Source organism: Urocitellus parryii, chromosome 10 (assembly GCF_045843805.1).
Source record: "Urocitellus parryii isolate mUroPar1 chromosome 10, mUroPar1.hap1, whole genome shotgun sequence".
Classification (NCBI taxonomy): Eukaryota; Metazoa; Chordata; class Mammalia; order Rodentia; family Sciuridae; genus Urocitellus; species Urocitellus parryii.
The window spans coordinates 94,397,124-94,420,245 of record NC_135540.1 but is presented as its reverse complement, the minus strand read 5'-3'; the positions used below and the strand labels follow the sequence as shown (position 1 = coordinate 94,420,245).

General features: G+C 35.7%; 1 protein-coding gene across 1 annotated transcript; it reads right to left on the bottom strand.

The window, feature by feature from the left end:
• Nucleotides 1–21,182: 21,182 nt before the first annotated feature.
• LOC113196071 (histone-binding protein RBBP4) lies at nucleotides 21,183–22,459 on the bottom strand. The gene is given in 2 exon segments (XM_026407774.2): nucleotides 21,183–21,364; nucleotides 21,367–22,459. Coding segments are annotated over 2 exon segments (1,275 nt in total).
• Nucleotides 22,460–23,122: the final 663 nt, after the last annotated feature.

Sequence of the window (23,122 nt, the reverse complement as noted above, 5' to 3'; positions counted from 1 at the left end):
CAACCTATATACTCCCAAGTTTTGAAATTTTCTAGCCTCTTCTGTTTACCTTCCTTTTATAGAAAAATTATTTTCTTTCCTCTTTTGTCCTGGTAAAATATAATGGTACAGTTTCTTGCACAAAAACATAAATAACATATTATTAAGTCATTGAGTCTGTTTCCATTGACAAGATGCAGGGTTTCTCAGCAGAATGCCCCTTCCTGTTCACACAAATATAAAATTTAAAAAAGCAGAATTTTCACCAGGGGCGGGGCTTGACTCACTAGTTTCTCTGCTCACTGTCCTCATATTGTTACACCATCATTTATGAAACACCTGGTAGGTGTACCGGATAGACCAAATGAACAATGTCCTCAGTTTCTCCTTAGGAATGCCTTTCTTCCTTAACTTCTGATGCTGAATAACTTCTTATTTAACTAAAATGAGTATAGCCCATGGGAATTCTACTTAGTTTATGAGTATTATATGTCAACTCCTCATGGAACCATGAGCTACATGTTTGTCAGTACAGTTGGCTGCCATATACTCTGCTCATCAGCATTATCCCCTGTCACTCATATTAGTGATAGTAGACTTAATGGTGATGTATATTTTATTTCTAAAAATTCCTTTACTTCCTCATTTTTCCCTCATTACTTACTCCATTACATTCTATCAACAACAAAAACTTTATACATGAATCCTTTACAAGTTCTAATTAGGTTTTATGAATTGTTCTGTTATTCTAAATGTGCTTATTTCAGTCTAGTGAGATAAATTCACATTTGTTAAGGATGAATTATTAATATCAGAGTCAAGTTTTTTTTTTAATTCATCACAGTAACTTCGTTCATCCTTTCTTCTTTTCATCCTTTTAGTCATTTTTTTCATACCTGAAGGATGCCCCATGGACTCAAAATCTGGTGGGAATTTCTTAAACATAATTGGCAGTTTTACTGAGGAGAAGTCTAGAAGAAGCTAAATAGGCAACAATGAAAGCAAAGTTTATTGGGAGTTCATAACCCACTTGAATCAAATGTATGAAATATGTCAAGAGCTTTGTAATGTTTTGAACTACAAATAATAAAAAAAAGAAAGCAAAGTTTATTTACTATTAGCATGGTAATTTACATATAATTTAAAAAAAACAATTCTAATACTAAACCTGTATGTCTGAACTCCCCTGTGAGTATACCAATGAGGTATGTGACTCAACTTTGTGTACTCAAGTTTCTTCCTATCCCGTCGACATGAATAACAAGTATAATTGAAAACAGGTTGTAAGTACAAAATCATTGTTATTGTAGGTATTGGTATAGACATAGCAACAAACTAGATATAACTAAAAACTAAGAAACACCATCATAAATCTAAACCAGCAAGATTCTGATGCCACACCTTTTCTTGCATTAGTTGTTTTGCTTTAGACAGATAGAAAACTCTACTAGAGGGTCAGGTCCATTTTCTCACTTAGTAATAGATCTAACATATAGATTAAAGGTTAGAACAAACTGGAAGGAAACTTTAAAGTCTCCAAGTTGTTTGATGTGTTGGCTATTTTTATAAGCTTCTGGGAAATACACCAATATCTGCTGGGGCAAGGGCATGCTTTTTTTGTTTTTTCCTGATAACTTTAAATTTTTTTCACTTTTATCAAATTAACTTTGGCCATGATTTGATGCAGTTAAAAAAAGAACACACACCAGACAAATTTTCTGTCACCATCTGAGTTGAGTTGATATTGTGACAGACTTTCCTGACTTCTACACCTAAAAATGCCTTCAAGAATAAGACAAAACTGAGTTGCAAACATATTTAAAAACACATAACTCACTCTCTGATTCTCTTCTTGCCTTCTCTACACAGGCTAGCTACCTCTATAAATGGTAACGGTACTAGATATCCTTGTCAATTTGGGCAGACTGATTTTAAGCTGGAATCAAAGGTGAAGACCAGATGAAGATGCAAAGTTCAATATGTGTGGTTACAACTTCCCCAGGCAAATGACCTATTGACTAATTCACCAGTAAATTCCTATCAATAGTTCCAAATTCCACATAATCTCAAAGGACATTAAATCTATTCATTTCTGTTTTGCTTAACATCCACAGTAGATGAAGCAAAATTTCAAAACTTGATTAAATGAATAGTGATTGATTGTAGAACCAACTCTTTTTTTTGGTAAAATTTGTACAACACATTAAGTTCTGGAATTAATAGAATCATGTATGGTAATTTGCAAAATTCAGAGGATTCTTTTTGGTCACGAAATGGTTAAAATTATTTGATTAAAATATTCCATAGGCTTGTATATACAGCTTCTAAAACAAAAGCTACTTCTCTATATATGTAGCATCCACTACTGTTTATTCATTGTTTTACATTCATTCTTCCAAACCAGAACCTGTCAGAAAATGAGGACAAAGCCAGGCACTGTGGCCCACGACTGTAACCCCAGCAATCTCGGCAGAGGCAGGAGATCACAAGTTCAAGAGCAGCCTCAGCAACTTAGCAAGACCCTAAGCAACTTAGTGAGACCCTGTTCTTAAAATTTAAAATATATTTTTTAAATGTCTGGGGGTATAGCTTAGTGGTACTGGGTTAAATCCCCAGTACCAAAAGAAAATGAGAACAATAAGATTTTGAGATTTTACTGGAAGAAAGTAGAGATGACTGATTATGGGTTAATTGCCTCTGAGGATTTCTGCAGTTGCCACTTGTACATTTTCTTACTGCTGACAGGATCCCCAATACTGACAACTGGAATTGTCTTAAGCAAGATCATGCAATTTAGCTTTGCATCTTTTCTTCTAGACCCATAAGCATGGTAGTAATTGATTATCTTTTGCACAATTCTTAGGATAGAATTTATAGATTAGTGGTCTAGGTTTTGAAGCCTCACAATGGGGTGGGAGGAATAGAAACTAAAGAGCAATTCAATTTGTTTTACGTCAAAGAAACTCTGAAAGAAATAGTAAAATGAAGAAAAAAATTCCCAGCTCATACTCCAAAATAGGGAAGGAGGGTGAATACATTAAGATTCAAAGGCTTGACATCAACCTCCTTGTCTGGCAGTCTAATAATGGGAAGGGCTCTGGTCTATGAATTATAATCCTATCCCCACCTCCATCCGGCTGTGTGATCTTAGGGCTAGGCTTTGCAACCTCCAAAATGATGGTTTGAAGTACTTGATCTATAAGGGCCATTTCAACTGTAAAATTCACTACTGTGACCCAAAAGAGGTGACTCAATCAAATTGTGAAATAGGTAAAGGATCGTCCTACAACCTCCCTACCAGTCTAGATTTCCTTCCTTTTAGCACATTTCCCCATGAAGCCTCTCCAATCTCCAGGTCTTGTCCTGGGTGAATATTTTCTCCACTGGAGCAGTCAAACTGTCTGGTAATTAATACAACATAGTTGACTAATAATAAAGATGTTAGCTGATAATGGCTAAATGAATGACCTTTCACAAGTAATAGCACTTTAAACATAAATGGATTCTCAAAGACTAAAAAATATCATGACCCAAAAGACTAAAATCATAATGATAGAATGAGAGGAAGTAGAGATAATCTTTAGTACATAAGTAATCATCTATCCTGCTCATCATAAAACTGTCCCGGATGATTGTCCAGAGTGAAAAGTTCAAGGTAGAAAGAGTTCAAACAATATCATACCATAGTGGTTATTAGCACAGACTGAAAGCAGACAGATTTGGATTTAAGTTCCTGCTCTATCATTTTATAGCTCTTTGACTTTGGGCAGTTACAAACCTATCCAATCTAAAGTTTTCTTATCTATAAAATAGAATTCATAATGCCTATGTCCCAGGATTATTTTAAAGAAGACAGTATATCTAGCACACAGAATGCCCATAACAACTTCTAATTCTTTTCTGAGGATAGTGGTTTAAAAATAAAATAATATTTTTCTACTCCCATATAGAGACCCATAAAAGGATTTACTACTTTATAAAAATGAATATGCAATATAAGAATTCTGAGTATAAAATAACACTAGCTCAGTTTAAGAAAATCATTCTGATTATTTTGTAGTAACATTTAAATAATTGATTGAATGCTGCTTTATCTTGTAAAATCCATCCCTTCTACTGCTTCATTAATGATGAATACGTTCCCTAAGTCTTTAAAATTATCTGTGCTATCTAGATAATCTTTAAATAATGGAAATATATTTAATCAAAATGGAAAAGAGTGACCCCAGGCTATGAATCAAATAAACACAAATGAGAAACTAGTCCAAAACAGGAGCTCTCTCAATCTGTATATTTCATGAGCCCTTGGACCTGTATTTTTTGAGTATCCTGTATCACTATTATAATAATAATTTTCTATTTAAGTCTTTTAATGTTCTATTCCAATTTATAGCTTTTATTTTTAGTTTTTTAGACTCTTGTCCTTGATGAAGCATTGAGTAACTATGGGGCAATGGGCTAGGGAGAGTGCCTTCTACCAATAGGAGCCTAAAGAAAGGATCACAGAGGGAGATCTGAGTGTGCATGGTAAGAGGGCTCTCTGCCCACCTCCAACTTTTCGTCCTCAGGGTCTAGAGGGACCCCCAGATACTAACCCTAAGAAATAAGCCTAACCCTCTCTTCAGCTCCATGGCCAAGTGAGAATACTAAAACAGCAACTCTGGGTAAGACTGCCATTCCTTTCTTCTGCCTCAATGCTGACCATCCAGCACTCAGGACTATCCTGCCTTTTTATTAATGTTTATGTCTTCATCACAGGAACCCAGGATTTCCTGGTCATCCTTCCTATTTCTCCTAAGAAAAAAATGAAACACTCAAAGAACGACTTTCTCGTTCTTTAATATTCTACTCACCCACCAACCCACCTATTTTCTCTTTTTCTTCCTTCTCTGTCATTACTATAAATTAACTGTCCATGCTCCTAGCTAAGGTGAATATCTCTACTTTTCAAAATCTACCATCATCACTTGCCTGCTCGAGAAAATCAGTCTAGCTGATGTCACTTGTTGCTTTCTTTCACTATCAAGGTTAGTTTTACCAATGTATCTTTTTTTGGCCTCCACCACCCAACTGAAACTCCTCCCTTATTATCAACATGACTTCATCATTATTAAAACGAACAGTCAATTCACAAACTTCATCCCATTTAATGTCTCAGCAACATTTGATACATTTGGTCATTTTTTCCTCCTTGAAATGGTTTCTAAAACTCCACACTTGCCTGACTTTCTCCTGGTTCACCAGGTCCTTCTGTCTGCCTGTGTGCTAGTTTCTTCACACCTTGACCAACCTCTTAATGACAGAGAAATCCCAGGGCTCAATCCATGGACCTCATCTTTCTTCCCTTTACTCCTACTTTATTGGTGATCTTATCCATTCCAATGCTTTAAAAGTGTACATAGGCTGGTGACTTACAAATTTGATCTCTAGCTAGACCTATCCTCTCAACTTCAAACTGCCACTCAATGTCTCCACGTGCATGTCTAACAGGCATCACAAGCATAACATAACCCAACTGAACAGGAACTGATCCTTTTCCCCAAACCTCCTTCAACAGTTTTTCTTAATGGAAAGCACCTTCATTCTTCTAGTTGCTCAGGCCCAAAACCTTGAAGTAACATTTGACTCCTCTATTTCATTCTCACATATACACTAACATCTCGTCCTATCCAGAAACAAATTCTACCATCTCTATTTTCAAACTATACCCAGAGTCCAACCACTTCTCAAGACTCCCACTACTTCCATTATGGCCTGAGTCATCATTATATCTTGCCTAGATAATTGCAATAGCAAGGGGTCTTCTTGCTTCTTTGGGGAAATTATCACAGGGTTCCTAGGAAAACTTACAAGTTAGATCAATATCGTTTTTCTCAAGACTTTCCATATCTTCCATGTTACTCAATGTAAAAGCCAGTGTTTTACAATGGTCTCCCTGGCCCTCTAGGATCTGGTTCTCTCTGAACTCTCTTAAATCCTCTTCTCCTATAAATGTACTCCCCCATTCTCATGGTTTGCTGGAGATCTTGCTCCTCAGATTTTCCAGGTTCTCTTCCACACTAGTGTTTTCATTTGCTCCCTTCATGATCAGGAAAGTTCTACCCCAGATTTCCACATGATTATTTCCCTTCACCCTTTATACTCTGTCTTTTTTCAGATGTTCTCTTCTCATAAAATTTATCCTGTTCACCTTAAATTAAAATACAAAACGTGGCCTGGCACAAGCCTGTAATCCCAGCAGCTTGGGAGGCTGAGGCAGGATGATCATGAGTTCAAAGCCAGCCTCAGCAATTTAGCGAGGCCCTGAGCAACTCAGGGAGACCCTGTCTCTAAATAAAATACAAAATAGGGCTGGGGGTGTGTCTCAGTGGTTGAGTGCCCCTGAGTTCAATTCATGATAAAAAAAAAATTAGAAACTTCAAACTTGCTTTTTTCTCTACTATCTCAGGTGCCTAAAGCAAACAAATTTTAAAAACTGAATAATTTGTAGACATTTAGAGAATAGTATATTCAATTATAATAACAATGAATTCTATAATGCTTACCCATGTGCAAGCACTGTTTTAGTAACTGTATATATCTATTCATATAGTTAATTAATTCATTTAATTAATTCATTTAATCTTCATAATGAACTTGTAAAATAGGAAAGTCTAATGTCCACATTTCAAAGATGAAGAAAATTTGAGCCCAGAGATGTTAATGATAGGGTTCAAGACACCCTACCTTGGCATTTGAGAAAACATCAGAAGACCATAGCTTCTCTCTCAACTTCCCATCACCCATTATTGCCTAAAATTGGACATAAAACTTAGAATTCTCTGAATTTCCTCCCTAAGGATGCCATAAAACCTATTTGGTCCTCCTTTCAGGGTGGGACCAAGACCATGAGAGGTGTCCACTCAGAAGAAAAGACTCGTGGATACTGAGAAGAATCTGAACAAACAGACCTTGTTAAGATGCCCTTCGTTTATGAACCCTAGCTCATTCTTTCTTTGTTCCCTCATAATTCTCCACCTATCACCTGTTTCATCAAACCGCACAAAAAAAAAGACTCAGGTTTCCCTGTTTCTTTGGTTCCTTACTTCTGAAGGCCTCCATGTCATATAAAAGTTACATTTAATAAAGGTTATATGCTTTTCTCTTGTAAATCTGTCTTTTTTTATACAGACTTCAACTATGAACTGAGTGATGAGAAAGATATTCTTTTTTCCCTGTAATAAAAGAAACTCTCAAGAGTACACTGAGAGTGTATAGGGAATCAACATTTGAACCTGGAATTCACACTAAATTGGAATTTATTCTCTAGGTTCTCTTTCTTCTGTCAAATTTGGTAAATAGGATCTTCTTGGCAAGAAAGTAGCAGGAATTACAGATAATATATGCAAAGTATAAGAATGTTATAGTTTGGATCTTATATGTCCCCCAAAGGCCCATGAGTTGGAATGCCCAACCCAGGGCACTATTGGAAAGTAGTGGAATTTTTAGGAGGTGGGGACTAATGGAAGGAAGCTAGATCATTGGGGGTGTGCCCTTGAGAGGGATATTGGGACCTCAGTACTTCCTCCCTTACTTTCTCTCTCTAACCTTATTTCCTAGACACTGTGAGGTGATCATTTTTCCACCATCATGTGTTTATCACCATCATTTTCTGATTTACCACAAGTCCAAAAGCAATGAGGCCCAACATAGACTGAAACCTCTGAAATCATGAGCCAAATCAATATTCCCCCTTTGACTTACCTCAGATATTTTTGTCATAGCAATGGTAAATGAACACAAAGAACAACAGCACAGTATTTTAACCCTCGCCCATCAATACATGGAGGCAGTAATTATCCAGCAATTGCTGAACACACAGAGTAAGATTTGATACAAAGACTCTGAAAACACCTTTCTAAATAGAAGTGCTTCTTATTCAATCTCTCAATTGGTGCTTTGTTTGGCAGCATCATATTTAAAAGACTCCCTCAAAACAGTACAAATGACAATTAGTCTTTCCTGTCTGGAAGAAAAATTATTTGACGTTTTTGTCTTAGTTGTTGTTTTCTTAGCTTAGCTTCTATATTGTGTGAACCTGTTTCAATGTACTCATGGACAAACAATGCAGGCATATTTGCTTTTCAAATCAAAGAGGGAAGTCTTTATAAGCCACTCAGTATTTGTTTTATTTGTCCAAGACTCTAACCTTCTCTTCGTTTAAGCTTATAGAGCTCCAGTATGAAGAAATCTTTAAACCCCAGGCCTGCTGACTGGCATGAGCTCTGTTCTGCTTCCACAGAGGAGACAGCAATAAAACTCCATACAGGGGCTCCGCAATGAAGTGGGTAGATTGATGTCCCTATTTTTGTTCCAGTGCCCCAAAATACTATCACAGCATGTGCAACCGTGTGGGAGTTCTACTGAATTTGTATTCTGGAAACAAACTAAAAGGTCAACATGCATGTATATTTATAATGGAACTTGTATTTGCTAATCGATGAGGGGAAATGTTTCTTCCTTTGTAGCAACTTCTCAAACTTTTATGCAGAAAGCCTGCAGTCAGCCTTAGAAAGCTCTTGCAAATTACACTTCAATGTTTTCTAAGATGCTTAGAACAAAGGGTAGTCAAAGTAATAGTCTATTGACTTTACAATTTTAATACTAAGATTAAGATACAATATCCAAGTAGTGAGCTTTTCCTACATATTAAAGGGGAAATTTTTATCATGTAACTAGAGTAGAAAGCATTAAGAAGAATACTTGTTCTGAAATTATACTGTGACATAAATTCCTTAAATCGGCAAATGTTCTTTAGCTATATTTGGTCATGAACCGTGAGTGGAATATGTCAGTTTTACAGGTGACAATAATTGTCAACCACCTTTATCAGAATAGAAATGACACCTTTATACAATTTTCTCTATAAATAAGAATGGACAAAGTGGTCCTTGACCTCCAGCCCCTAATTCTATAGACTTTAAACTTATTATTTATGTTACCCTTGGCGAATTAGTTCTGAAAACATATGTTTGCATGACTCATACAGATATATAGAAAATTGTATTGATAATAAAAGCATTATTTTGTAATATAAAATGAGAGTTGCCCTCAAAACATCCATTTCATTTTTCAGGCTGTCATCTGATGATGATAGCTCCAGAATCCACATCCTTCATATCAAGTTAACCAAACAAAGCACCTGCCCCTGACACGGTTATGAAAATGCTGGACACACACCTTCTCTGCCTCTGTTCAATACACCACCCAGTTTGCTGTGTCCATTACATCATCTTTCTTTCTCAGTCAACCCACTCTCGTAGCCCTTTAAAAGTCTCACATTTAGAGTCTATTTTGCAGAGTTTAACTCTAATTTTCTGAATCTTCACAACACAGAACAGAATCCCTTAATGTCATTAATCACATAATCCTAGCCACACTCCCACTCCCAGGAACATCTGATTACCTTCATGATTTATGTCTTCTTGCAGAGCATAACCACAGAGTCGGCACTTCCTGTCCTGGCCTCAACCCCCTGCTATTTATTTTTTTCCTCAAACAGTACACTCAGTATTCAATATCATCAACGAGTTACAAATAGTGCTCAGTAACTATGATTTGGAGTATACTAGGTTTTATTCTTTTCCTTATTACTGTTTTAGTTACTTTGGATTATAAATTCATGTCTCAGTTTAAAACGGGCTTTAGTTTCATACATTATTGCCTTGGAAATTCATTAGTGGTATAAAGTAACAACATATGAAGTTGGTGAAGAAAAATCAGAATGGGTGAATAGGAGGTAAAAATGAAAAGGTGATAGGAACAGCTCCAGTTAAGACAATGATAATACTAGAATGAATCTGAGAGACTTGACTTCAAACAAATATAACAAGAACCGTGCTTAGCTTGCATGTATGTATAAATATGAACAACCATGGACAAGGGGTACTGGGCAGAACAATAGGTACAGGAGGAGACTAAGCATGGGTGAAAGATAAATCAGAAAATGGGATTATTTTGAGGTCATACTTGCCAGGCACAATGATACTTTATCATGAGGAAAACATGATAAGTTTAAAGATTTTTCACTCAATAAGATGTTCTTTTTTATAGTGTAGCAAAAACACTTTGTTGTACCAAATGATGGGTTAATATTCAGAGAATGATACTTGAAATAACTTTTTGATAATGTATCAATATATATTGATTGCCCTAATTCTGTAGTTTCACTGAGTTGTTTTGGATAAATGAAAGAATTATTGATTCCAACTATTAAGTTGACAAAAATTACAAAAATACAAAAAAAATGAGAAGTTTTACAAACAGCATTTTCAGTGATTAGATAATTTAGGTACATTATTATTAGAATCCAGTTGGGAGACAGATTTATATAGTTTTTAAAAGGTTAGATCTTGTCATTCAACTAACCTGAGTCACAATTATTGTTCTGCCATTCATTAGCTGTGTGCCTTTGGCACCTCCCTGGGCCTCACTTTTCTCATCTGTAAAATGAGGATATCACCTGTGCTACAGAGTTATTTTTTAAAGTTAATTGATGTGGTGCATGTAAAGTAGCTGTTACAAAAGTTAAATTATTAGTGATAATAGAAAGGTGGTAAAAATATCATATTTTAAGAGTAAGCCAGCAGAGCCATCTTCTAATTTGTACAGAGGGAAAGTTCCCAACAGGAAATATGGACAGGGTCTTTATATACAGGCATTCAGGGAGTATGCTACTCAAAATCACCACTTTCCATGTATCTTAAACTTCTGCTAATTTACATGAGGAACTGAAAGCAGAAGTGGAGATCCTGAGGCTTCAAATAATTCCTGAGAAGAAGAAAAGAAACCACTTATCATGAGCACTGACCTATGGGCAGTATACACATTTGAAATCACACACAGTCACATGCATGCATATCCATACATATATGTCCATATCTCAAAGCCCAGTACCTACCCTCCATTGGAAGAACTAGGAACAGAGTTTTCCTGGGTAACTGCCACCTGGCAGAGGGGCAGCAAGAATGTGTGCATTAGCACTAGCATGTTAGTGACAGGGATGTGAGGAGGCAGGAGCATGTGAGTGTGCACATAGCATCACAGAGGTCTACAGATTGTACAATAATAGAAAGAAAATTGGCTTCAGGAAAGGAATCTTTTCTCATTCAAACAAAGGTCATATGGATTAATGGTGAGTCTACTCCTGAGGCTAAATCTAGAATATGACACATACATGCACGCGCGCGCGCGCGCACACACACACACACACACACACACAGAGGAAGGAGAAGAACAGATTACAAGAAAAGCAATCAAATCAAGTACCAGCTGGCAAAACAGACTCAGTTTAGCATAAATGAAAGAAAAGGTGAAAGTAGAGCTGGCAAACTGGAAGCAAGAAACAAGGAGCAGAGAAGGGATGTGTGGGTGCCTCTGAAGAATACTGTGTCCTGCTGCTGCTTTCCCTGACTGCCCATGTCAAATCCCTGTGCACCCGCTTACTACAAGATCATCCCAGACCAGCTGCTTAAACTGCAAGTGCCTTAACTTCCTCATCTGCAAAATGGAGAACAGGACACTACATTTGTCATAAGGTCTATGTGAATGCATGCATTAAATTAATACATGTGAAACACGTAAGGACCCTGAAGATTCAAGAAATGCTATTATCATCAGTGTTATTCACAAATGTCATAGACTCTCAAATCTATGGATTGCTCAATATCAAAGCTGGTCCTCCTCTCTGGCTGATTTCTATGACATAAAAAAATCAGTAAAAGCACCACTATATCCCTTCCAAATCTGTATGAACTAGGGGATCTTTAAGAAAGACCAGAGAGCCCTGAAGAAGGACAGAGCCCAACAGAATACTAGTGTCCAGCAACAACAACAACAAAACACTCCTGGCATTTTTCTTCTCTCCCATTTTCCAAGTCAGCAGGCAAAGGACATTCTCCAAAACCATGAAGCCACTATCTAGGAATGTCGCCAGGTACAAAAAGCTGAGCACATGGTATGCAATTAAGAGTTGAATACAATATTATGAAATACTAATTAAGTATTAATACCAGAATGAATTAAGGAAATTGTCCATACCACCTAACGTTTTCATTAAAATACAGTGCAAAATATTGCTCCTAAATTCTGCTTCTGGAACAGAACATTTTCTAGTAGTACTATGATTAATTGTCTTAAAAGAAATAAAGGCCTTTGTTTGTTAAGGAGCATATATGGTCATATTAATATATCCTACACTAAACCTAAACCAACATTTCCTAGTTCCTATTTAAGAAATCTGAAGCTATCCTAAATAACCCAAGAAGTTTGTAGAACTCCTCTAAGCTATAATAAGCCTAAAATAGAAGCACAAGATTATGAGTAATAAACAAGTTTATTAGGATAAATGTGATTCACATCATAGCAAAAGCCCCATGATATCAAAAATAATGATGAGGCACCACATATTTGAGTGGGGGTGCTGCAGCAGCTGTCACAGCAGCATGGGGTATCAATGCAAGCCACGGAGAAATCCTGTTTAAGTATAGTCACCGGGCCCACTGTGTACCTATGAGCTATGGCAGACACTTCAGAGAGCATCTTTAATGACTATTCAAATGAAGGTAGGATGATTAATTATATTCTTTCTCATTTTTAAGTACCAAATATGAAGCCAATTCTACATAAATTCCTTTACCTTGCAGACTGAACAACAATCGCTCTTTATAATATACTCCCATAAATCATATAGGATTGCACGATAGAAACAGCTTGGCTGTGCCTCTAATTTTGTTGTTCTTTCTGAGAGAGAGAGAGAGAGAGAGAGAGAGAGAGAGAGAGAGAGAGAGAGAAAGAAACAGGGCTAATACTACCATATGAAATCCTTCTAAGTAAAAGTGATGGGTGTCATAAGTGCTCAATGATTTTTTTTGTTTAGAAACAAATGTAGTATTCATAAGCTAGCAAAATGTTTAGCACAGAGTACTTTTTCAATAAATATTTGTATGAGAAAATGAGAAGGAAGATAAAAAGAGTAGAAAAAGTTAAGGAAGATGAAAAAGAAAAGGGAAATGAAAAATACAAAATGTTTCAGATTGGATTGCACTGGCTAGCAGAAAGTCCAGCTCTGTGTGTGTGTGTGTGTGTGTCATATGGAGAGGAAGAACAAGGTGTGTTGATGGAAAGGATGTAGCTGCTACTACATGATTCCTGTGAAAGAGGAAGATCCAGTAGTCCCCTAACTGTTTAGTTGCACAGTATCCTAGCTCCTGTTTTGTAATACTTAGGTGAAAGTTTGTGCATTATATGCTGATTCTTTTCCAAAAACCTTTCACCAATTTGAAGCAGCATGTGGGTAAGATCTCAGATGTCAGTTCCAATTGTTTCCATTAGGCACTCATATTGACTTGATTTTACACCCAGGAAAAAAATGAACAATTTCTGTCTCTTCAGTTAATTTCTACCATTTTAATTCTTACAATTTAAGAAACTTTCTGAATGCACAGACTTCAAGCTCTTGGGTAAGAAATATCTCTATATTTCTGTGAGATCTACTTTACTAATCTGCCTGTATTCTCCACTTCATTGTTTGCCACTAATCATAATGTTATTCCCAATCAGCATGTGTGTGTCCTTAATGTGCTGAACACTTGGGGTGACTGATATGGGTTATAGAGTAGTGTACTAAAGTGAATATAGAAAAAAATGAGTGTCACAAGTCATTTGCTTCCATTATTCTAATGGCTTTTAAAACAATGAAATTATTTTTGATCAATGTATATTGAAAGTTTGTACAGTTTAGGAGCCATTTGATTTTCACATACTCTATATTTTAACATTTAACAATGTGACAGTCTTGAAATGGCACATTGTCAAGTTTAAAATCACTTTAGATATTCTGAGGTACTGAAATAAGTGTAGGGTAGACCATATACAATTATCTTTAGAATTATAGGGCAATGTTGGATCTCAAGGACTTAGATGACAATATCATGATCATATGACCCATATAACTTTCACATTACTTTTCTTAAAGTGTAAACTTTTCATGAAATATATTTCATTCAAGCAATAAGTATGCAGATTAAATTGTTTAAAAATAATAAGATCCTATAATCGAATTCCTTAGTATTTAGCCATCTTACACAACTCAAAAGTCTTTTAATTTTAATATGTCATTTCAAAGTGAGACTTGCCAACACACATCACTTTTTATGAATCCAAGAAATGAAATTTCCTGGGTTCACTAGTAAAGGGAACAAAAGACCTTCTTCTAGGAGGCAAAGCAAAGCAATATAAAGAAAACCTGTAAGAAAAGATCAAATAAGAGGATAGTGGAAAAATTAAGGTATGAGAAAGAATGGTGAAAGACTGAATTTGAAAATAATAAGGTCAAAATAAATGGAAGTATGTTATAAAATATATATGCACAGGTGACATAGAAAAAAGTATAAGAACAAATGAATGCTAATTTACCAGTTTTATTTTCTGTGAACCACAGTGAAAACTTCTCATGCTGAACTCTGTGCATTACATTTGATATGCATCTGTCCAACCCTCAGAACGTCTCACACCAAACTTAGTGCACACATATGAGAAGCCAGAACATTAGATCATTGGCAAACTGATGTTAATCTCATCCTCTCTTGCCTACAATTTCTATATTCTTAAGCTAACATCTAATACAGATATTCCTCAACTTAAAAATGATCGAACATACAATGTTTTACTTTGATGAAGGTGAGAAAGTGAAGAGCTTTAAGAAGACTCTACACTTCTGGTTTTGAATTTTGATCATTTCCCAGGCTAGTAATATGCAGTGCAATTCTGTGATGCTGGATGGCAGCAGCAACAAGATGCAGCTCCCAGGCAATTGTGAATGTAAACAACAGAGACTCTATAGTGTACTGTGTTACTAAGATATGATGTTTGGTAGGCAAGGTATATTTAGTGAATTTCAACTTGCAGTGTTTTCAATTTACAATAGGTTTATTGAGATGCAATTCTATCAAAAGTCAAATAGAATTTTTATAAGCCCCTTCAACATATATATTCCCCATACATTAGGATGAATTAATTCTGATAGGTATTTGTCACTTATGACACAGTCTTTCAATACTCCTCTTGAATCCCATTGCATACCCTAAGAATGACTTCTTTTTTAAACTCCTTTGTATAGCCCTAAGACAAAGATGCTGTTGATTCAGTATCATAACATCCTGTCCTGTCCAATGTGCTCCTGCATGACATCTCTCACTGAGTACCTGAAAAGGCAGTATGTTCATTCATTCATTCATACCTAACTCAGAATCTGGATCCTAGGTGGAGCATCTCCTCTCTTCTTTTCATAGACAATTACTCATTTAAACATCATGTCATTTAAATGATATGAAACCTGGAACTTTTTCTTCTTTTACATGACCTAAAATCAACCTAGGTACATTTAATGTTTAGAGGTCTGATCAGTTCACCAACATATCCAACAGTTACTTCACTATCTCACCTCAAAAATCTTAACATCAATTCAACCATATATACCATAAGCATATATGCTTATTTTATAACATTAGTTTCTCTTCTGAAATGTGGTATTTCCTCATCTCTCCTCCTGAACATAGCCTGTTATCCTTTACTGTGTACCCTTACAATTTCCCATTATATTGATTCTCCAATCTCATCAGGTTCCAAAAGATATTGGCCCTTCTACTTTATAATTTTTTAAAGTAATAACTTTTAAAAGTTTTTTTTTATCCCTTGACTTTTTATCATTGCAGATTTTACATCTCATGATTCTGTGCCCTGTTATCAGTATTCTCAGTATTTTGTCTTCACTTTCCTTTCCTAAATCCAACAAGACCCAACTTTGGGTGAACAAAAATGTATGCTTTCTTGGCAACTTCAATTCATAAAATATTCTACAACTAGGTAACCTATACAATTGAACTACAAATTTATGTTCATGAGTATAAGCTGAATACCCCTATAGTTCCTGAAAACACTAATAGTTCTTAACTCACTCTCATTTTTTACAAAAGATTCTTGTGGCCCTGAAATCTCAACTTGACCCATTCTTTCTGCCTGATTTCTTTTTCATAGAAATGATAAGAAAGGAATCCATCCCCCCGCCCTCGAATTCTCAACCACAAAACCTGCAAAGCTACAAGCATCAAGAGCCATTCTTTTGTTTGTCTTCTATTTAACTCTCTTGATTTTATCTACTCTTCCTGTATTTCCAAACTTCTTTTCTAATTTTTTCTCATGAGCATTTAACCATATGTTTTAGTCAAGTCAGCTTTTTCATTACTGTGACAAAGGACTTAACTGGAACAACTGTAGAGGAGAAAAAGTTTATTTAATGGCTCACAGTTTCAGAGTTCTCAATCCATAGAGAGAAGGCTCCATTCCTCAGGGCTCAAGGTAAGGTAGGACATCATAGTGGAAGAGTGTGGCTAAAGAGACGCAGCTTACATGATGATCAGAAAACAGAGAGAGAAAGACTCCACTCTCTGGATACAAAATATATACCCCCACAGCCACACCCCAAATGAACCACCTCCTCCAGCCACACATCACCTGCCTCGTTACCACTCAGTTAATCTCATCAGGGACTAATCCATTTATTAGGTTAAAGCCTATATATACTATAAGCCAATCATTTCTCCTCCAAACCTTCCTGTATTGTCATATGTGAGCTTTTGGGGATACCACATCTAAACCATAACTCCATAATCCTGATCATTCCTTATTTTGTGATTACCAACCACTAAAATTATACCTTAGAATTCCACCAAAAATACTTTGATCATGTTCAGTGATGTCATGTTAATGAACTTACATTCTTTCTCTTCTTCCATCATGTAATAATTCCCTCATACAGATGGCCACATTCTACTTTTGGCTTTTGTTGGCTTGTAATTTTTCAATTTTCCATTTTTAATCCTCACTGCATAATCTCAACCTAATTTACCAAATCCTTTTCTACCTCCAGTTCCTTAACCATCAGTATTCATTTCGCTATGGAACCTTGGTTCCAAATTTCTCTTCTATTCTACACACTCATCCTGAGTGATCACATGTACACTTATGGCCTCTACTATCTACATGGGCTACATAATAATGATTAATAAATGTTTACCTAGAGGAAAGACATCACTATTGAACTCCTATTATAGCTATTTCTTGTACCTATTACTATAGATATAGATGTCTCATAGGAATCTCATATATAACTTTCCCAAACTAAAATTTTGGAATAAAACAAAAATAAGCCAAGAAACAAAGAATAGATCATAGAGGCACAAGGAATTTCTAGGCTGATGGTCAAAGAAATTTATAGTATGAATCCAAGTGACAGATATGGAAAGCACAATTCTCATTCTAAATAAAAAGACAAGAAGGCCCCTAACATTAAAATAAAGCTAGTAAAATTATAATGTGTTCAAAGAAACTTGGAAAAGTTCTCTTTGAGTAGAAATTAATTAACAATAGGTATATAGAAAACAAAAGAAAATGTCAATATTAGGCAAAATTTTGAATAAAAATGAATTGTAATCATAAAACATTCTTTGAGTCACATATGAATAATGGCCATGTTATAAAATATAAATATTTAATTCTGAAATAAGCAAAAATTGTAATATAGTTATGTTGAAAAATAATAAGAGGAACAGGACACCAGAAAATAATATATAAACTGAAAAATCAAGAAATAGTAGTATTAATAGAATCAATGAACTACAAAGATGTGGACATGATTACTTCAAGCTACAGATACCTTTGTTTAAAGGATGGGGCAGGTGATTGCTATTTTAAAATATTAGCCTACTAACACTATTTTACTTTTTAAATAAATTTGTACTATTTTATTTTGATAAAATTTAAAATATTAATAAAAACTTTAAAATATATGTATTTTACTTTTGACTAGGTGCTAGAGGTGTAAGATGCAAACCATTGGCTTATAAGAAAAACTAAACTACCAGGAAAAGAAAGGAGTGATTGGTAAATAGAAGATGTAGTACATTGGTTCACATAAACAGAGTTGTTAGTTATCTGGATAATTAGGAAAACTAGGATACATGAAAAAAGAATAAATGCTAACATTTTGAAGGTAGGTACCATGTATAATTTGCTTTAGTAATAGTAGTCTAAAATATTATGGAAAGAAATACTTTAGCAAAATACATGCAAGCTGATGAAAGAATCTTTAGAACAAACCTTAATGATGGTGATGGTAACCTCTAAAACAATAAATTACAACTTACTTTCTGATTAGGCTCTGAAAGTGTCAGGATGAAGGATAAACTAAGAATGCCACATAAAATGCCCATATAAGTTGAATTTAACTTGGAATCCTGCATTTTTGTTTGCTAAAACTGACAACCCAAGAATAAGCCAATTGTTAAAGATCAGATGAACAAATACAAATGCAAACATTCTGATTAAAAGAAGTAATAATAGCTGAAGATTTTTAATTCATTAAGAACCTGAAATGAAAATCAGAGTAACAAAAGTTCTAATATTAAAACCATGACATAAAAGATCCCCTTATCCTTCTTAAACAAAAATAATTGTTTGTTTTTGTAAAATAAATAATGTTAACATTTCTAACTGGATAAATACAATCATGAGACTACCTTCCTGACCCATATGCAAAGGCAATCAACCATCCTCCTGACAGACCTATCTAAGTTCCTAGCCAAGAACAATTTATATCAGGAAGGAAACTATTATTCCCAAGCTAATTAAATGCTAAAACAGGGGTGAATAAATGATGGCCTACTGGCCTATTTTTGTTTTGTACCAAGTTTTATTAGGACATAGCCATCCCCATTCCTTTATTTTCTTTGTCTGCTTTCATACTACAATGACAGCGTTGAATAAATGAAAAAGAATTGAAACCAAAAATAAAACCAAAAATGTTTACTAGCTGGTCCTTCACAGAAAACATTTACCAACCACTATTCTAAAAGTGACCTTGACCAGCAGGACCCAGCACAATCAGGCATGCAGAAATCCTAAATCCTAACACTAAGCCACTTTTTTTAACAGGAACAACTTCAACCTGAATTTGTATCATACTGAAGTGACATCGGCGTTTGATTTAGTTAAGCAGTAATTAATAAGAACCATTTCTAGAAGAAGATATGTAGAAGATGGCAAAAGTGAGGCATGAAGTAAGTCCCATCCTCCTCACAACAAAGAAAGGAGGCAGCAAAAGAAAAGCAAACTTGGGAAGCTGGTGACAAAATAAATTCTCTAAGACTCAATAATACAAAGTCTGAGACCTGAAAAGCCTAGAAGACAGGCTACAAGAATAGAAAATAAACTCAGTGTCCCCTAATACCAAACCTGAACCTAAGTGCTAGAAGGAAGAAGGGGCAACAGAGAAAGAGTGGAGGTGGAGCAGAAATTCTCTAAAATTCACCTACTACAAGATTTGGAAAGGAAGATAAAATTTAAAATGTGACAGTAATAGCAGGGTCTTTAAAATAGAGCAAACAGCTTAAAATCAAATCAATGAAAGAAAACTGAGCCAGAGGTCCACAGCCATCTGTGGAGCCCCCCGCCAACCCAGTGGACCCCCATAAATCATCAGAAAGTCTTCCCACACTCAGACAACTGCAAATTAAACTAGAAGGGCATTCTCTACAGTTAGACCTCAAAAATCTGACCAGAAAGAATTTCTAGAAGAATCATTACTAGCTGAAAATGCTAACCCCCCCCCCCTTTCTTCCCCATTACCATAAACAAGGGGAATAGAATGCTGGTGTGGACTTGTACCAGAATGTGCACCTAACCCTGGCAGCCTCTGTGACCCAGGCAAGGGCAGAAAGCTCTGCATAGCGTCTGCTGACTTGACTCAAACAGAAACACAAGCAGCTTTGGCCTCAAATAGGAAAGCAGATTCACCAGGTCCTGACCATGGATATTGGGGGAAGACCCCACGAGAAAACTAGGGACAGTCTATAGGATCATGGGGCTGAACCACAGAGAAGCTGCCTAAATATCCAATGACACAGACCCACTGGATTGATCATTCAAATATAAACCAAGTAAAGATTCTATAGTCATAAAAAAATTAATAACATGGACCTAAAAGACATCTATAGAATAGTTCATTCATCAGTGACTGGATTCACTTTCTTCCCAGCAACACATAGAGCATTTATCTACAATAGACCATATTTTAGGACATAAAGAAAATTTTAGTAAATACAAAAAAAAGAGAGATAATACCTTGCATTCTATCACATCATAATGAAATAATATTAGAAATCAAAGATAAAATTTAAAAAACACTCTAATACATGGATATTAAATAATATACTTTTAAGGGCTATGTAGAAAAGCAATTTATTTCATTATAAGCACTTACACAGTTAGTCATGGGAGTAATAGGCCTGCTGGTAAAACAGGTCACCCAAAATGTAGATGGTATCAAACTAGTGGTCAAGGACCAACTCCTTAAAAAAAAAAAAAAAACTCTTATCAAGGATTAATTTAATTTTAAAAACATACAAGCTATCAATTCACTCTTCTCAACTTGACAGTATACCCGTGATACAACTGTCAGGTAAAAACATACATCTTTACAACTTGGTGGTCCCAACTTAAAAAAAAAAAAATTTCACATAAAGGTAAGGAATAATATGAAAACAGCTCAAGAAATACACTTGCAAAAATATATGGGAAAGGAGGAACGTGTAGTTTTGACTGAACTGTAGAAATCAAGAGGAGACTGGTCTACATAGGAAAATGTGCATCCTGGAAAGTCAGGTGTGACGAGTTTAGAGTAGGAATCTATGTGACTTGAATCTCCCCTAATTCCTGAATAAAAATGACATCTTGCGGTATTTATACTTCATGGCTCAGACACCTACCTCCCTTGGCTCTATTCCTTACTCACTCTAGCTTTTACTTAAATGAGTCCAAAAAACTTGGGGATATAGCATAAGAAGAAAAATAACCACACATAATATTCCCCTTTCTGTAGCTACTTTAGACCCGGGTTTGTTACTAGAAAATTCCTGAAGAAAATTTAAATAAGTCTGGCTTTGCTGAATAAAGTATCCCAGTTGATATTTAGAAAACACCCTCTATTGGGCTAATAGCAATTGTTGGTGGTAAATTTATAGAGGGATAGCTGAACAAAGTCTGTGTCTCAAAACCAATGTTAAATCAATCAGGGTTGAGAGGGGGAAAAAAGGGGAGTGCAGACACATCTAGGATCCTTGTCCTTCAGGATCCACAATTCCTTCAGCATCTTCATCATTATAGGTGTTCTCTGCCATCTTCCACACTTGCATGATATTGTCTTCTGATACAGAACAAATCACCCAAGGTTCATTGGGATTCCAGGAGAAATCAGATATCTTGGCAGTGTGACCACCATGAATAAACAATACTCTGGTGGGCCATCTTCTGCATCTTCTGGGGATTGTTCTTCTCCAATTTTACTTAAATCCCAGACATTCAGTCTACAATCAGTACCACTAGAAGCCAGAATAGTCTCATTGTGAGGTGACCATTGAACCTGAAATATTTCATCCTTATGTGATTCAAAGGAATGCAACTTAAGTTTCAGATTTCTCAGATCCCACAAGGCAACAGTCTTATCAGCTGATCCTGTGGCAAGTATGAACTCACTATAAGGATTGAAAGAGAGGCAGTTCACTTCAGCAGTGTGAGCATCTACTGAGTGGCTTGGTTTGGAAATATTGTTTGAATGAATATCCCAAATCATAAATTTCTGATCATCAGCAACTGACCCAAACAGGGACTCATGGAGCAGATGCCAGGAAACATCTTCTACTTCTGCTGTATGCCCTGTAAAGATGGTCTTCGCATCAACCACTTTTCCTTCCTTTGGGATGACACTGATATCCCATAGGCAGATGGTATGGTCATCTAAAGCACTAAGTAAGTGCCCACTGAGATTTGGGTTCCAAGAAAGCCCATACCCTTCCTTCTGATGTCCACGGAGACACAAGTCTGGGTTGCACTCTCCAGAAGGGTCTGGTTTAGAAGGATGTTTTGTATAGTCAAAAACAAGAACATCACTGGATGGAGTCTTTGTTGCAATGATGCAAGGGTTCTGGGGCATATAAGGAGCCCTATTTACTTCTCCTTCATGATTGATCTTGATTTCTATTTCAATTTTCCCACTAACTGAGCCAAAACCTCCTAATTCTCCTTTCTCACTGTCGTAGTGTGATACATCAAATTGAGCATCATCATTAGGGAGCTGTACACTGGCTATCACAAGGTGGTTCTGCTCATCTGATGTGGGTGTCCCCAGGACAAGTCGATGAATGCTGAAATCTTTTCCTTCTGGTCTGGTTACATCTGGAAGCCACTGTGCTGTTAGGCTGGGCCACTCCAGAGCATGGGTCATCAACAAATCATAAAGAAAAGGGGTATTATTTTTCCATATTTTGTACTCCTCATTGATTACACGTTCTTCCACTGCATCGTCAAAGGCTGCTTCCTTGTCAGCCATGGTGGCAGGAGAGTAAATAACACACTTTTAAATGATGCATGGATAGCAGAAGAAATCAGTGAGAATTAAAAAAAAATTCATAGAAATTAATAAGAATAGTGATATAACATACCAAAATCTTGATCAGTATAAAGGCAGATTGAAGAGGAAGGTTTATAATATTGAGCTTATATATTAAAAGAATAGGATACCAAATAAATAATCTAACATTACACCTTAAGTCTCTAAATAAAGAAGAACAACTTAATACCAAAATCAACAGAAAAAAATAATTAAAAACAGAGCTAAATTTAATGAACTTGAGATTTAAAAATAACACAAAAGATCAATGGAACAAAGAGTTGGAAAAAAATTGATAAAACCTTATACAAAGTAAACAAAAGAAAGAGTGGAGAAAAGTCAAACAAAACCTGAGATGAAAAAGGAAATACCACCACATACACTACTGAAATCCAAGGGATCATGAAACTATTTTGAAAATTAATACTTAAATAAACAAGAAAATCTTGAAAATCTTGACAAATTCCTAGAGACATATGACCTACCCAATTAGAACCATAAAGGTATAGAAAATTTAAACAAATCAATATCAAGTAATGAAAATGAAGCAGCTTTCAAAAGCCTCCCAACAAAGAAAATCCAAGTACCAGAAGAATTCTCAAT